General features: G+C 41.2%; 1 protein-coding gene and 1 long non-coding RNA gene across 2 annotated transcripts in view; both read left to right on the forward strand.

The window, feature by feature from the left end:
- Positions 1–3,877, forward strand: part of LOC100563079 (uncharacterized) — a 34,038-nt gene extending 30,161 nt beyond the window's left edge. The window contains exons 17-22 of the mRNA XM_062982743.1: positions 27–312; positions 678–832; positions 917–1,202; positions 1,391–1,542; positions 2,460–2,516; positions 3,442–3,877. Of these exons, the coding sequence (XP_062838813.1) occupies positions 27–312; positions 678–832; positions 917–1,202; positions 1,391–1,542; positions 2,460–2,467 (887 nt within the window). The 3' untranslated portion in view covers positions 2,468–2,516; positions 3,442–3,877. The remainder of the gene's footprint in view (positions 1–26; positions 313–677; positions 833–916; positions 1,203–1,390; positions 1,543–2,459; positions 2,517–3,441) is intronic.
- A 7,729-nt stretch (positions 3,878–11,606) lies between these two features.
- Positions 11,607–13,851, forward strand: LOC134299598 (uncharacterized). The gene is made up of 2 exons (XR_010006811.1): positions 11,607–11,746; positions 13,052–13,851. It is a non-coding gene; the product is annotated as an uncharacterized LOC134299598 (long non-coding RNA).
- The last annotated feature ends 3,372 nt before the right edge of the window (positions 13,852–17,223 follow it).

Below are 17,223 nucleotides of genomic sequence, written 5' to 3' on the forward strand. Positions count from 1 at the left end.
TATCTCTTGGTTGCTCATTCCCGTAGTCCGCAATGTAGCCTATGATGGAAAGGCATATGAGTCCAGCTCCTTCAATTCACTATCAGTCCCTGAACATGCTATCGATGGTTCTACAGCTGCAAATTATTTACGTGGGCATTGCACCCACACAAAGCTAGAAGTTAATCCATGGTGGATGGTGGACTTGAGGGCCAGATTTCGAGTACTCAGTGTTGTTGTCACCAACAGAGGAGATTGCTGTGAGGAGCGGTTAGACGGTGCTGTAATCCTAATTGGAGACTCGAAAGATAGAGGAGGCATTACAAATCCCAGGTACCACTATATTGCTAAATGGGATGTATAGTGTATTCCTTTGAATGACAGTAGAGAATTCTAAGGGCACTTAGTAAACTACATTTTCTGGGTTTCATATGATAGAACCATGACAGTTAAAAATGAAACCAGACTGCTATTGTGTCATGCATGTTGGTTATTATGCCAGATCCCAATGAAAATATTTTGAGGATGGGAGGGGGGACAGCTTCCATTCACAAAATCATAGGTAGCCAGACTAAAATCAGTTTGACCATTTTAGTAGTCACTAGTCACAAGTACACTTTCACAAGGCCTTGAAAAAAATCAATCCCCTTCAACATGTCATTGCAACACTAATCAATATGATCTGTTCTGCTTTCAAGATGTGCCACAATTACCTCACTCCGTATGGGTGAAACTCACAAATTTGAGTGTAATGAAATGCCCGGACAATATGTGACTATCACCATCCCAGATAGAAGCAATTATCTCTCTGTGTGTGAAGTACAAGTCTTTGGGGAGCGCATCATTCCCCCAGGTATGTAGATAGATTTTTCAATTAATTTCCAAGTTGAAACTTTTCCTGTTGAGTGGTTTACACACAGTGTTTTGCTCCTTGTAGTACCCAATGTGGCTCTTAAAGGGAAGGCCTTCCAGTCCAGCCTCTACCACAAACTAGGTTTGGCAGAACATGCCATCGATGGATCTACTGCAGTTGATTATTATCGCCAGTCCTGCACTCACACAGAACTTGAAATGAATCCTTGGTGGATGGTGGATCTGGAGGCAGAATTTAGTGTGGCAAGTGTTAGTATCAGTAATCGGGAAGACTGCTGTGCAGATCGATTAAATGGAGCTCAAATCCTGATTGGAAACTCAGTGGAGAATGGAGGTTTGAAGAATCCCAGGTATTTGTTGGCTTGGTACTTCAGAAATTAAAATGAAATGGAAAGGATAAACAAATGCCCACTTATTTACTGACATGAGCAGCAATCATGATTGGTTTTTTCTTCTTGATTTGCATGTTTTCATTTTTTAGTAGAAAATAAGCTGCTGTCAATCACTTGATTAATACTCTGAACTTATTTATTTCAAGGTGCGCGGTGATCACTGCAATTGGTGCTGGAGAAACTGAAAATTTTGATTGCAAAGGAATGAAGGGGCGATATGTTACAGTGACTATCCCCAGTGTTCAGTATCTCACTCTGTGTGAAGTTCAAGTGTTTGGCGTCAGGGTTGATTCCTCTGGTGAGTAGAGAGATGGTTTAGTTTTTAAGTCTGATGCGCAGCTGCTCTTTATTGGCTGGTTATATAGGCAGGGTACAACACAGTCAAAACATACCAACATAAAATATATACAACAAGATACATATGGGGCCAGTCTGTAGCGCAGGCTGGTAAGCAGCTGCTGCAATAAATAACTCTGACCATGAAGTCATGAGTTCGAGGCCTGCCCGTGGTGGGGTGAGCACCCGTCAATTAAAAATAAAACATAGCCCCTGCTCATTGCTGACCTAGCAACCCGAAAGATAGTTGCATCTATCAAGTAGGAAATAAGGTACCACTTATAAAAAGTGGGGAGGCAAGTTTAACTAATTTACAACATTGGAATGAGGAAGTGGGGAAGTGCCATCAGAGTGGCTGATGAAGCAGCTGCTTCCCCCTGTGGCCAGAATCGAACATCCCCTCAGGAGAAAGTTTAATTGCCTCTGCGTCTGTCTGTTGTCTCTGTTCGATGTGTTTATGGGCATTGAATGTTTGCCTTATATGTACATAATGTGATCCGCCCTGAGTCCCCTTTGGGGTGAGAAGGGCGGAATATAAATACTGTAAATAAATATAAATACTGTAAATATATCAGAACATACCACTATAAAATACATACACTAAAACACATGGTACAAAGATCAAAATACAGTGGCAATACAATGCAAATCCAAAACTCATCTTTCAAAGTTGACTGGGTAGGCCTGCCAGAAGTTTAGCCTTGTTGCAGAATCTTTGCAACAAGCCTTGAGGAATCTTTGGATATACAAAATCTATTGTATTGAGGTCTGGATTCCTTCAGCATCTTTGCCTTGTCAGTTGAGGAAGTTCAACGTTGTCAGGATGTGGCAATCATCATACTGGATGTATATAATATCTCCACCTCTTTAACTTCACAGAAACCTAAGATGTCTTAGAGTCTTCTAAGACTCAGAAGAAGGAAGCATCAAATCCAAGTAAGTCATTTTCTCTTTAAATAACTATATGCATGTTATGACTTATTTATACTCACTTTTTGTTAAGACTGACTTTGGATTTTTTTTGAGACTGAACTAGGGTGGAATTCAGGATGTTGTCAATTGGGAATATGTGTCAACTTTTAGGGAAAATGTTTCTGAAATCTGCATTATCAGTGCTGCCCTTGCACACCATTATTATCCATATAATGGAGGATTACACATTATACAGCAGCAGCCCCCAATGGCACAGCAGATTAAACTGCTGAGATGCCGAACTTGTTGACCGAAAGGTCAGCGCTTTGAATCTGGGGAATGGGGTGAGCTCTTACTGTTAGCCCCAGCTTCTGCCAACCTAGAAGTTCAAAACATGCCAATGTGAGTAGATCAATAGGTATTGCTTGGAGGAGTCTATGGAAAACGCCAGCTTTTCAGCTTAGAAATGGATATGAGTACCACACCTCAGAGTCGGACATGACTAAACTTAATGTCAGGGGAAAACCTTTACCTTTACTTTACGTTACCCAGTCCATCATGAAATATGACCATTTGTATCTATTTTCCCTGTCCTACTCATACAATATTAACAAGAAGTTCATAGGTAACTGAAATCCAAATGTGACACAATGTTGATTTTAATTAGTGAATGTGTTTGAGAGAGGAGGAGGATAATGTAACATTTGGGGTTGAGAGATAAAACTTGGGGGTGCAGTAGAACATGGCCCTTGCTGTAGTTCTGACCAAAAAAAATCTAATTTTTAATGGATATTGGGTATACCTCAATGGCATTAGGTATACACTCAGAAAGGAAAGACTGTATCTATTAAAAGAGCAGTATGAAAGGGCCAGCCAGAATTCAGTGAGAATGTATATTCAATTGTATAATTGGTTCTGTTTTATAATCAGTTCTTTTCTTCCTTTCTAGATCACTTTGGCAAGGTTTTTGTTTTCTCAGCAAAACAAAAATACGTAACCTATGTTGTATTCCACTCCTGTATCACACAATGGTCCTCTCCTGTTAAACAGCCATTTTCAAAAATACTCTGTGATTGGGACTCTTCCCTATCACACCTTGAGAATCTTTCCAACATTCCAACACACATATCCTCCTGAAATATAAATGAAAACAATTTTACCTTTAAAAATACCCCTTTCCTCCCCTGGGCGGCAGACAGGTTCCTGATCAGAATAGATTATAATTTCCTGAATGTAACTGGCAGAGAAAAGTGATCAATAGCTACTGATCTATTTGATCTCTCCCTTGACTTCATGTAGCAGCAATTACTTAGCATGTCTGAAGGAGGAAAGAGCAAGTAAGGGGGAGGGGGTTAATGAAATAAATGCTTTCTTGAAACTGTAAAGACTTTGTTGCTTTTTTCCTTTTACATACAGTAGTCTCGCTTATCCAACGTAAACGGGCCGGCAGAACGTTGGATAAGCAAATATGTTGGATAATAAGGAGGGATTAAGGAAAAGCCTGTTAAACATTAAATTAGGTTATGATTTTACAAATTAAGCACCAAAACATCATGTTATACAACAAATTTGACAGAAAAGGTAGTTCAATACGCAGTAATGCTATGTAGTAAATACTGTATTTACGAATTTAGCACCAAAATATCATGATATATTGAAAACATTGACTACAAAAATGCGTTGGATAACCCAGAACGTTGGATAAGTGAGACTCTACTGTATCAAGTATGTATGTGAGAGTGAAAATGAGGGTGTTGTCATACTACAACTTCATAGCAGTGTTGCAACAGAGAGACCCCAGAATGGGATTTGAAAAGGAGGCGGGGTTGAGGGACAGTGAGCAGTTTTGGTTTCTGTGCTAAGCCCCTGTTTGTGGGTGGAGAGTAGTTATTTAGCAAATGATGTTTTCTCTATAGAGAAAAAAAGAGTTAAAATGTGTCTTGCAGTTACTTTATCAATAGTAAGGCAATCACCTGTAGAAACAAGGGGCAGAATCATAATAATAATAATAATAATAACAACAACAACTTTATTTTTATACCACGCCTCTATCTCCCCAAAGGGGACTCAGGGCGGCTTACATGGGGCCAAGCCCGAATAAAAACAATAGCAATATAAAACACAACAATAGACAAAAGACATGCACAATTATAAAAATTTAAACATTAGCCATTAAAAACAAATGACAAGAACTAATAAAAATATGGATTAAAACAGAGAGGTTGTAAAAGTAGACTGGGTAAGGTGCACCATATAAATATTGTAAACACGAGGTGACTGATAAAGTGCTGCAAATTCTTGGAAGTGCAAATTGGGATGAGAATAGACCCTGTGTCTTTATCAAGCTGACATAGGTAAAAAGTGCAAACCGGTACAGGAATGGTCACAGACAGGGGTATGATGTTCTCTGGGTCTCCCTGTTTCCCAGCCCTCACAATATTTACAATATTATGCCTCGTATCAAGAGTGTATCCAAATTGATTGAAATATCCCAGATTTTGTACCTAAATCAACCCAGGAAGCTGGTATAAAAAGTCTCTGATCGTAGCAGGAGCTGACAGAAAATATTCTGAAGGTGCCTCAGCACAGTAGAATTAATGCAGTTTGATATCATTTTAACTGCCATGGATAAATGCTATGGAATTAGGTGAATACCCTGTTTCCCCAAAAATAAGACATCCCCGAAAAATAAGACCTAGTAGAAGTTTTGCTGAATTGCTAAATATAAGGCCTCCCCTGAAAGTAAGACCTAGAAAAGTTTTTGTTTGGAAGCATGCCTAGCGCCTGCCAAACAATACACCAGAGCATGCAGGATTGGTAAATATACATACCAGTTGTACATGGAAATAATGGTGGTAACAAGAAATTATTGACAGGATTCACAGTTTGTCTGGTTATGTTGGTTTGTAATGACAACTACTGTACAGTATATAATAAATGTTCATTTCTTGTTCAACAATAAATGTGAATTCTTCTTCATAGAAAAATAAGACATCCCCTGAAAATAAGACCTAGCACATCTTTAACCATCTTTGGGAGCAAAAATTAATATAAGACACTGTCTTATTTTTGGGGAAACACGGTATTAGTTTGATGAGGCACCAGCTCAGAGCTCTCCATTTTATACTAGGTATGGTAGCCCTAAGCAGCACCACCTTCCAATTTACCCCATGAAGAAGTCAGGTCACCTTTTCTCATAAGTGGGCAGCTCTGACATCATGCATGATAACTGGGATCCTTAAGTCACAATGGCTTTCCCTTTTTAAGTCAAAGTAAAATGGGGCTTTGTGGGAAGTTACTGGCACAGGACATGATCAACAGTAATCCTGAAGCTGAACCTGGACATTTGAATTCCTGCTTCCATTGGGTGGCCTGAAACTGGATTTCTGGGATGAATCGGAGAAGGGGAAATTCTAATGACCTTACTTATCTGATAGATGAGGTAAATATATACACACACTGCACATGGAAATCAGCTACCTTCTAAACATCCCCCAACTACATAAACAGTGCAAGTGACTATCGACGGGAGCTACAGGAGTTACTAGTACAGTTTTCCATTAGCAGGTAGTCTTTGGGACCAGTTCCAGGAGAGCCATTCTCTTCATTCGTTATATTATTGTTATATCCTACTTTTCTCTCAACGTGAGACCTAAGGCAGTTCACACCATAAATTAGAACAAAGTACAGCTGAAACATAAACCAGTTTAAGGCCCCTTCCACACAGCTGGATAAAAATCCCACATTTTCTGCTTTGAACTGGGATATATGGCAGTGTGAACTCACATAACCCAGTTCAAAGCAAATATTGTGGGATTTTCTGCTTTGATATTCTGGGTTATATGGCTGTGTGGAAGGGCCCTTAAAGCATTTAAATCATAGCTATTAGAATAAAAGTACAGCAAGCACACAGGCGCATGAAAAGAGCCTTCGGTGCTGCTTAGAGTGGTGATAATCTTATCTAGCTACATGATTATAAACTGTAGAAGTGCTATTGATATCCCTCTTTGCCAGACCACACCACTTCTTTTCTAAATGGTCTTCTTTTCTTCTACAAGGTTATGGACAGCATTATTTGTCCCCACAGTGTGGATCCTACAGAACACTTCTATGTCATGCTGCTGGGCCAGAGAAACCAGCTACAGAACCAAATTACGAACCTTCACAAGATCTCCCAGAGGATCAAGAAACGATACAAAAACTTTGTGAACTTCAATATCACTGGGAGCACGATAAATGTGGCAGGAAGCCTCGCAGCCCTTGTGGGACTGTCCTTAAGCCCTTTTACTCTAGGGTCCTCTCTTTTGGCTGGTGTGGGGTTAGGGCTCACAGCAGCAGCAGGAACTTTCACAATATCTTCCAACATCTACACGGAGTGTTCTAATACCAGAGAAGTGGCAAGAGTGAAGGAGATTGCAGTGACTTGCCACAGTCTGATGCGGGAGATAATGAACTGCCTTGACTTCTTACTCCGGAGTCATGAACCATCAGACCCTATTCTACTGCAAGCTGAGAAAAAGGCTTGTAACGCTTTGTATTCTTCTGCCCTCTGTGTCTCTCAAAAAAGTTTTCTGGTCCCAGAGTTCACAAAAAAGTACACCAAAGAAAGCAAAACTGTACTGGAGGCAATAGTCCAAGAGCTGACAAAAAGCCTCAAAGCCTGTGAAAGACCTATGGATGAGATTTGTGAACTTCTAGAGAGCAGAAAAGAATGTCCACTGAAGATCAGTCAACTAACTCCTTGGGATTTCTGCATTCATTCTCCTGTGTAGTAGCATAGTTTCCTTTGCAAAAGACTTGAGGTTTCCTTGAAAAATAATGCCTGGGTCTAAGAGAGCTGATAATGTTGTGTTGTTGTTTGTTGTTACTAGGTCTCTTTTGGTGTGGTTTAATTAGAAAAAATATTTACATTACCCAGCTAGCAGAAAAAAAAATGCTGATACAGAATTGTGTCTGGTGACAATAGCATACTTTTTGTCCATTTATATAAATGTTTTAGTTTTCAGTAAGCAGTTGGGTTTCTTTCATGAGCTTCTATTGGGCCCCAACCAACCATAGGGTAGGCCATAAGGAATGTTGACCAGACTTCGGAGGAGTGACTTTAGTGGGCCACAGCTTCCCAAACCTGCAACCAGCATGGTCAGAATCTTTAGGATTCTTCACATTGCAGTCCAAAAAAGTTGCTTTTCCAAGCACAGACATCATGTCATGGATTACAGGATACCAGATAGAAGCATGTGGAGTTACATGTAGAGAATGCTGCAGTTTATGCCTTTATAAGATAGCATTAATTAATGATGTCCACTAAACCAGCCAACCATTTTAATACATAAGTGTGCATTAAACAGGCCAAATGGATATGCTGGCAAGAAAATCATGACACCGAGTTTGTATCTGCCAAATCTTCTCATAATGCTATTTGAGAAGAAAAGGAAAACGCAGGACAAATTCCCTCTATTCTCAGCGGCTTGACAGCAAGTGTTTCTTGCACAAAAGTTAAGGTAAACTGGAATCAAAAGTCCGTTGAAGGTTGTCACATTGGTGGTTGGGAACAGGGTAATAGGAGAAGTCTGCCGTTCTGCATGTCTTGCGGTCCTAAATAGCAGCAACAAAAATGAAATATTTACCTGCTTACATATCTGGTCCCATGACAATATCATATATAACACAATGCAGTAGCTAACAATAATTTAGGATTGATTTGTAGCTTCACAACAGTAAGGACTCTAGGTTGGTCAATGTGTGCTATCTCAGATACACTTGTTGGCACCTGTGAAAGAAAATACTTTCACACTCTTGAACACTTCACAAATGTGGCCTGAGTATAGTCTGAGTATAGTCCACATCAGGAGTGTCAAACTATTTTAATTGAGGACCACGTCCACCTTATGGTTGCATTCAAAGGGCCATTGAATCCATGGATGGAGAATCTGTGGATACAGGGGGCGAACTGTAATTCTTTTACATCATGGACTGTGCTATTTAGTTTCTCTCCAGTTTGGGTTCCCAGATGGTACTGAACGACAAGTCCCATCACTTAAAATTTTTTTTTTATTATTATCAGAATATACAATTAAAATTTTTCCAAAAATGAGACAGTAAAGAACCAATTTCTATGATGGGAATGTACATGGTATTTTGAAAAAAACATATGCATATGTTTAACATCTTATTACAACTTATACATACCATCATTAAGCATATTCACTTTTTTATACTCTAATCTAAAATAACAATGAACATAACAATAACCTGCCATTCATCTAGTTTTCAATTTTCCCTTCTTTAAAAATATTATGCTTATCGTTCTATTACAATATTCTATCCATTTACATATATTCTATTTTATTGTTATTCCCATACGCCTTTTTTGTGCCACCTTCACCTTCAACACATCTTATTTAATTTTCCTAAAATTTCCTTGTTTCTGTAGCAGGTTTCTCCCCCTTTCCTTCAATCAATATATTCAATAAACTTACCCCATATGTGGAATCTGTTTGTTTCCACGTGTTTTCCATCACTTTTGATTCTGGGGATAATGGGAATTGCAGCCCAACAGCAATTGTAGCTCTGAGGTTGGGGAAAGGCTGAAGGACATTTCAAAGTCAGGTATCATATCCACAAGCCTTGTATCAAATCCCACTTTCCCTGGCATGGGCAACCTTCGGCCCTCCAGATGTTTTGGATGTCAATTCCAGGAAGAGAACATAATGTCCAGCCAAAGAGAGGCACCTGAGGGTGGTCTTCGCAAGAGAGATGATGGGCAAGGGGAGGAAGCGGGAAGCCAAATCATCATCCACTGACTCTGCCAACCTGACCCGCAGGATCAACGTGATACAGGAGTTGCTGAAGTCCATCCTGGTCTTCCATCTGATGTCCCCAAACCTCCCCAGAAGGAACGCCTCTCCAGACAGGAAACCAGCTGGAGGTGTGATGGAGCCCTTGTTAGGGGAAACTACCCTAAAATATAGCAGAGCATCCAAAAACCAAACAGGATACAAAAAGTTGAGTATTCAGCTCCTTAGCCAGCAAAGTATGAAGTGCCCTGTGATGTGGCTGTAAAGAATTCAGAGCTTAGGCAGGCCAAAGTGCAGAGTCCAATTTTAAAAATCACAAAAGGTTTATTTAAATAATAAAAAATAACTGCATTTCTCAATAATCAAGAACTGGGTCTGAGCTACTCTAACACCCAACTCTTCTAAGGTTTCAAGAGAGGGAAAAATCATCCATCACTACATCTCTCAGACACACATGCAGAGAGAGATCCCTCAAAGCACAACGCTCATTCTCTCCATACTAAGATGTAAGAAGCAGAAGTCAAACTAAAGGCTGGCAGTAGAAAAGTATCCCTTCTACACAACCAATCAGAATGAGAGCAGAAATAGAGAGGAAAGAAGAAATAGATACATTTCCAACTGTCACACCGGAGTCCCCGGTGGCACAATGGGTCAAACCCTTGTGCCAGCAGGACTGCTGTCTGACAGGTTCGTGGTTGAATCCGGGAGAGCGGGTGAGCTCCCGTCTGTCAGCTTTTCAGCTCCCCATGCAGGGACATGAGAGAAGCCTCCCACAGGATGGTAAAACATCAAAACATCCAGGCGTCCCTGGGGCAACGTCCTTGCAGACGGTCAATTCTCTCACTCTAGAAGTGACTTCCAGTTTCTCAAGTCGCCCCGATACGAAAAAAAACCCCCGTCATACAGGAGACATGGGGGAAGGAAACTTTTAGCCTATTCTAAGCTAACTAAACTGTTCCTCATTGAGGACTTGAGACTTGAACTCCAACAGCCTTCACTGTCCGCCATGGTCGTAATGGGAAAAGGGTTTAAGAAGCCGCTTCGCTGGAGGCCTCTGCCTTTACCTCTCTCCCTGTCTCTGGCTCCAGCTCAGCAAGGTCACCTCGCTATTTTGTGCCTCAGCCACCATCAATCAAAATGAGGCTATACCAGCTCAAAGGAACACCGTTGGGGATTCTCTCCTCCCGTCGAACAAGGAGGCACTGCAACACCAGCCCACCTATATGCCTATAGGTGTCAAACAGGTATATCTACCCATGCTGCCTCTCCCAGTTTTCCAAACCCAGTGGAGAGGGGTCATCTCAAGATCCGCAGCCCACCCTCCCATGTATATATAAATCATGGGGAAGCTCTTAGCTAACTGACTGTGATCTAATTTAAAATGTGATATGGTTGTTTATATTTGATGTATTGTATTTTGTTGGGTGCACCCCTGCACTGCTCAAGCCTTTGCTGATGTTAAGTTCCTATTCGTCAAAAAGGTAGCTGTTCAGAGACAGGACTAAGCTTAGGAAATCCCTTTCCCCCCAGCACATTCCTGTGTGTGTTTGAAAAGTTTTTCTTCTCTTTCCAGAAGCTATTGTCTTCTCCCCTTTTTATGACATAGCAATGTGATTCAGTGGGGGATCTTGCTGTTGTAAAAGACTGCCTCCAGCTAAGAAGGCCATACTGTCTTGGGAACCATCTTACTTTTTTGTTTCTTTTTCTGAGAGCATACTTTTGCCTTTGAGTGAGGAAAAATGTAATTTTTGGATCTTTTTCTTTCTTTTTAGAAGATGAAGCTTAGTAAACTAGTTAACTCCAAACCCTTTCTATCCAGAATGTACTTCCTTTTTTACTTCAATAAGCCATCCTGGGACATACTGCATATTTTTGCACACCACACAGTGAGTTTTTGCTGGTTATGGACTTACATTCTGGCACTCTGTTATATTTTGGTGGAATTTCCCTAACTTTGGGTTATTTTTGGGCTTAATTGGCCCAGAATCCACAACAGAATCCCAAATGTATCTTCAAATGGTGGAAACATTAGCAGTGAAGCCTTCTTCTTCTGTATGTCCAAAGGGAAGATGGAAGGTACATGGAAGGTCCATGGATAATGAGGTCATGAAGTGGGGTTGTCTATTGTCCACAAAGTAAGCCAATGAGGTCCCCATTTTCCCTTGTCTTTCAGAAATGCCCTGGGTCCACTCTCCCTCCTATGACCATCATGGAATCTCTCATTTGAAGAACTTGGAATGGTTCTCCTGGCCACTCCCTCTCTACTTCCAGGGTTACTATAGGAACAGAAATAAACAGTTTACATCTTCACCACCATTCTTTAACTGCCCACTCCTTACCGAATGTTCAAACAGTGAGGAGGTTAGGAGTGGGGCTCTTCTGCTACTGTTTGGAAACCTTGGGTAGAACTTTTGGATCAGCATGGCATGTAGGAGAGATGGATATTTAGATGTCCAGGTGGGTTCTTGAGTCATTTATTCTCAGAGTTGGTCCTGATAAAAAGCTAACTGTGGGTTCAGGTTTGGAGAAAGGATGAAGAGGGGTTAGGTTTTGTCCCCAAAATCATACAATATGTTACATACAAAGGAAAATAAACACAAAAAAATACCTGACTATATTGTTTATTTAGAGCTGTTTTATTCACACAAAGGCTATATATTGTTACTGTAAGTCAAATGTTGTCCAAGTAGTAAAGTTCTGCTACCAAACATACATATTAAGATAAAAATGTATGTTTAGGGCTTTTCCTGAAATATTTAAACTGTGGACAATTTCGCCTGATTTTCCAACAATTGTCAGCCATCATATGTATATCCCATCTACCCTGATACTGTGCCTCCAAAGCCTCTTTAAGTCTAAAACAGCTGAAAAATCAAACTCAACAGGAATTATGTTAAAAATTGTTCTCCAGTGTAATAGAGAAGGGAAGAAAAAAGAGAATGGCTAACAGGGCAGAAATATCTAGAAATGTTGTCTAGATACCATCCAAGGATTATTTTGCTTATTGGGGAATGGGGAAAGTACTGAAGTTGTTTTGAAAGGTGTCAGGAGGATTCGGGCAGCCATATTTATGGACTGTAGTCACTTAAGAGTGATCCTGGTGTCTCCAAAATACAGATAGAAATGTGTTCGTACTTGGAGATGTCTTCAGCTTGCAGAAGACATCTTCAGAAGACTCAGGAGTCCATGTTCAGCCTTGTTATGGTTTGATCTGCCTACCTTCACTTTAGAACAACTTTTGTATCACAACATCCTCTGTCCTCCTTGAATTCTGGGGTTGCTCTGGTGCAGCAGCGGCCCTAGTTTTTTTCACTATGTAAGCAAACCTAGCCCCCCCCCCCAAATTACACCCCCGAGCCGCAGAACTCCAGGAAGTCCTTGCTATTCTTACGATATTTCGCGAGATCTCGCAGAAATCTCACGAAATCTTGCGAGAATAGCAAAGACTTCCTTGTTCCGCAGTGAATGACCCAATGGTCGCTGCCGCTGTGAGAGCGCCCAGCAAGGGCTGCGCCCAAAGCGGCGGCTTCAAGGGTTTCAATTACGAACCGGCCCTGCTCTGTTGGCACCCAAAAACAGTTGAGAAGGCTCCGATTCTGTGGCTTCTTTTGACTATCGGCTTCATGGAGGAGATCCCACATCCTTGTTTTCTCTTAGGAGTAGCCCAGATATTTCATGGGTTCTTTAGGATCTCTTAGTGGTTTAGGCCAGGTGTCTCCATATCAGGAGGGATGATCCCTATTAACACTTTTTCTGTTACAGATCAGATGCCGAATCGGCAGTCATTGGAGGGCACCGAAGAACCAGCACAACCCATCCCACCAAAACCCAAAGAACCCTCTGCCTCCCGCAATCTCCCTTCATGAACCTCCCACTATGCCCTTCCTCTTACAGCAACTTTCTCCTCCCACTATCTTCCACAACCCTCCATCTCCTTCCATGTGCTCCACCCACCCACTCAAATCACTTTGCTCACAAACAGGCACTTCAGGCAGTTTCATTATTATGTGCAGACCACACCTCACCCCATACAGCCACCCTGTTTCCAGGAGGGAATGGACCTTGTCTGGTGACCCCAGCCCCCCTCGTCCCACATGCCCTGGCCAGAGGGCAACCCCTCTTTGCATGAGCTTCTTGTGCCACCTGCCCCAACCAACAGCATAGCTTTCTTGTCAGAAGGTGAGGAACCCAATCTCCCCAGGGACCTCTACTATCTCCACCACCTCCTCCTTCTCCTGCCATGAAGGTGGGACACTCTGAAAGTAAATGCCCCTCTTTTTTAGAATACAAAAATCAGGGTGGGAGATACGGGCTGGTCTGGGGGACTGGCTTTGCAACCAGCATTACAGGTGTGAGTTCAGCCAGCAACTAGGATGACATAGGAGGATGACATTTCCAATCCTCAACAAGAGGGATTCAACGGTCAGACCTTTGTCATAATCTCTTGTTGCAGCCCTGGTAACTGGTGTAAGGGGGAAGAAAAACTGTCCTCCAGGTCCAAATGGATAGCTGAAGAGATCTCAATTTCTTGGTGTGTAATTCATTAAAAAGAAGGTGATGTAGAAGGTGGGCCTTTGTAATTGAATGACTTAAAACAATAGTGACCATCTGCAGCGTACTGAGGCATGAAATTATACCTCCTACAGAATTTTCCAGCCAGGATAAGAAAGGTCAAAGGGTTGAATGGGAGTTATTAAAACTTCCACATAAAGGTGTTTCTCTACCTGTGTCTTAGAAGCTGCTTTTACCCTCAGATGGGGCTTTGCTCCTAGGAATGGGAAGGATAACTGAGTTGAACTGGTCCTCTTTTCCTCTGTTTGTTTGTTTATTTATTTACTATATTTCTACTCTGCTCTTCTCACCCTGAAGGGGACTCAGAGTGGCTTACTGTTTGGCCACTTCAGTGCCACATTGTAAATACACAGTGTATAAATATAATACAATACAAATCAAAACACATTTAACATAAAATACTAGACAAAAATCACACAAAGCATAATAATGTCCAGAAATAAGATATAAATAAATATTAAGCATTAAAAATATTTGAAGCCAATTTCAATTATTGTGGAAACTCATCAGTTAAATAATATATTTCACTAAACTCAGTCATCAGTGATTAACACAAGCCAGTGAGAAAATTAAGAGAAGTCTCCACAAAATAAATACATAAAAATAAATAAAATAAAATCTAAAAACAAAACAAAAACAAAAGTCCCCACTAAAGCGTAGGAGGAACAGAGTTGAAAGTTAAGTGTTTAGAAATGGAAAAATGGACTATAAATGAGTGTAGAAAAGGAAAGACATTAATACAACCACCATGAAGGAGAATGGAAGGACAATTACTTTGCTTTTTCTCTTTCCCTTTTTCCCTTTGTTTTTTTTTTTTTACCTCTTCCTACCTTTCTTTTTTTGCACTTTTTTATTCTTTCCCAACCCACTTACTCAAACCCCAATACCCAATTTTTCCTATTTTATCATATGCATTAGAAAACTCTTTAATAAAAACAAAATAAATAGAAAGTTAAGTGCTGGCAGAGAAGCCAGCAGCCCCAATCCAAGCCAAGCCCAGTTTCAGTACTGAGTTGACGGTCAAAGGGGGGGCTGGTTGGTAAAATTCCCCAGTACTGTCATCCTATAAGGTATCAGTGACTTAAGTAACTTTGGGCTATGGCTAGCTGGCGGTGCGGTCACGACCAGAAATAAGATATAAATATATATTTATATTTTTCAGCCTCAGCTTCCTCTTCTGGGGACCTCTTATTGGGTTTCTATGGAAAGAAGCAGAAAAATCAAGGCAAAGGAAGGTGGGACAAGAAGCCAGATGGGAGTCTAGCTTGGAAGAGAAAGTGTGTGTCCAGTGGAGAAGAAACAACTAAGGGAGATCCATGCAAAAGAGTTAGGCAAAGACAGAAGAGAGGGAACAGCACCTCTGCTGGTGCTAACAGGACATCCCTCAAAAACAACCAGGCCTCACACATGTTGGGAGTCCATCCAGGCCTTTCATCCCCTGGGGAAGAAGCTCCAAGCCCTCCCCGCAAAGGTGACCTTCCCAGGCAGGAGACCACCTGGAGGCATCTCAGACCAACTGCTGGCTACCATGGCCACCATGGGCAGTTGGAGAAGCCGCTGCCCCCAATTCCCTAGACTTCCATCTCCATCTTGGCAGAAGGACCCCTCCCCTCCGCCCAGCCAACACTGCGGTCCCTGCAATGTTAGTCAACCCCTGTACCCATTGTGGGCCTGCAGGAAATTCAAGCCAACCCTTTTCAAACCGGCGCAGGGAGAGGAGTCTTCTCCAAAGTTGTGGTTCTTCCTCTCATAACTACTGCAGCAGTGGAGAGGACATTGAGACCTACCAGCAGACCAGGGCCACCATCTCCTCCCTGCAGAGCGGACACCCACAACCCCTGAACATCCCCCGATCTCAACATGGAGGTCTCCTAGCCCATCTCAGGAGAGCAGCCTGAGCAGGAGTGGATGCAGCACCAGGCTCAGAAGGGCAGGAGGAGGAGCCATAATGGTCGGAGACCCTTTTGTTTGCACAAAGGAGGCAGACCTGAGGGTCTCCGACCATTATGGCTACTCCAATAGAAACTTTAAAGACTGATGTATATATCAATTAGTGTTAGCAAACTGAATCTGATTCTATCAAGTTTTAATATCATTTATATGCAAGGTATTATAGTGTATGTATATTAATGAGATTTTAGCAGACATGATTTGAATGCTTTCTGTTGTATTTCATATAGCTTGATATTGTTTATATGTTTCTGTTGTTTAATATTGTATTTAAAATTTTATATGAATGGCCTATGTCTAAAGTGTTAATAAAGTGTTATTAAAGATCCAGTAGTTTTCTTTCGAGTAATTATCCTGAATCATCTTCTCGTATTAGCATTTTTAAAGCACATTTAAGAACTTAACTGATCAGCTTTGGGATCAAAAAAACTCACTTCTCTGAAGGAAACACCTTTTTGTGTGGTTTATTTGCACAAAATAAGTTGTTTGGGGTTTTGAGGCAGAAAAAGCAACTCATGCCACTACACAGAGAAATCTTCAGGAACACTTTAGGACCTTCAAATATTGGGAGGTGGGGAATTACTTCCTCATAATTGCATAGATGAGTAGTTGTTTGGATGAGTAGAAACTTAAGGGAGAATTGAAGGTCAGAAAAGAAGAGCAAACTCTTATTTCTCTTGTACATTCCTATGGAGATTTTCAGTATATATTTCAGATTTCAATATTAATGTCAAAAATACGTAGTATGATTTTACTTAGGATTTGTGCTACATTACAACAGTAAAGACAAAATATCACTTAAGTAAAATAAACATTAAATAACAAAAATAAAATGAATGGAAGCTTAAGGAAGAATTGAAGGTCAGGAAAGAAGAGCAAACTTTTATCTCTCTTGTAACTTCCTATGAGACTGAGAGAGTGTGGCCTGCTGAATGATATCCTGTGTCTTCCTAAGGCATGGGGGATTTGAACCGCAGACAAGAAACAATCAAGGCCAACTAATCACATCACAAGAAAGGATTCCCCCAGGCAAGTAGAAGCCAGGCTTTGAAGCTGCAAGGCCATTCAATGCTAATCAAGGTGATCAATTGCAACATTCACACCTGCCTGAAGCAGACAAGAGTTTTTTCCTCTCAGCCTGATATATAAACCCCACTTGCCTAGTTTCCAACAAATCTCAAAACCTCTAAGAATGCCTGCCACAGATGCAGACGAAATGTCAGGAGAGAATGTTTCTGGAACATGGCCATACAGTCTGGAAAATTCACAACAACCCAGTGCTTCCGGCCATGAAAGCCTTCGACAACACATTGCCTGGGGATTCTGGGAGTTGAAGTCCCCCAAACCTGGCAGCCGAAAGGATGGCAACAGAGGGCGGCATGCATTTCAGTCAGGGAGGGAGTCCTTCCCAA

The sequence above is a fragment of the Anolis carolinensis genome, chromosome 5, assembly GCF_035594765.1.
Source record: "Anolis carolinensis isolate JA03-04 chromosome 5, rAnoCar3.1.pri, whole genome shotgun sequence".
In the NCBI taxonomy this organism is placed as follows: Eukaryota; Metazoa; Chordata; class Lepidosauria; order Squamata; family Dactyloidae; genus Anolis; species Anolis carolinensis.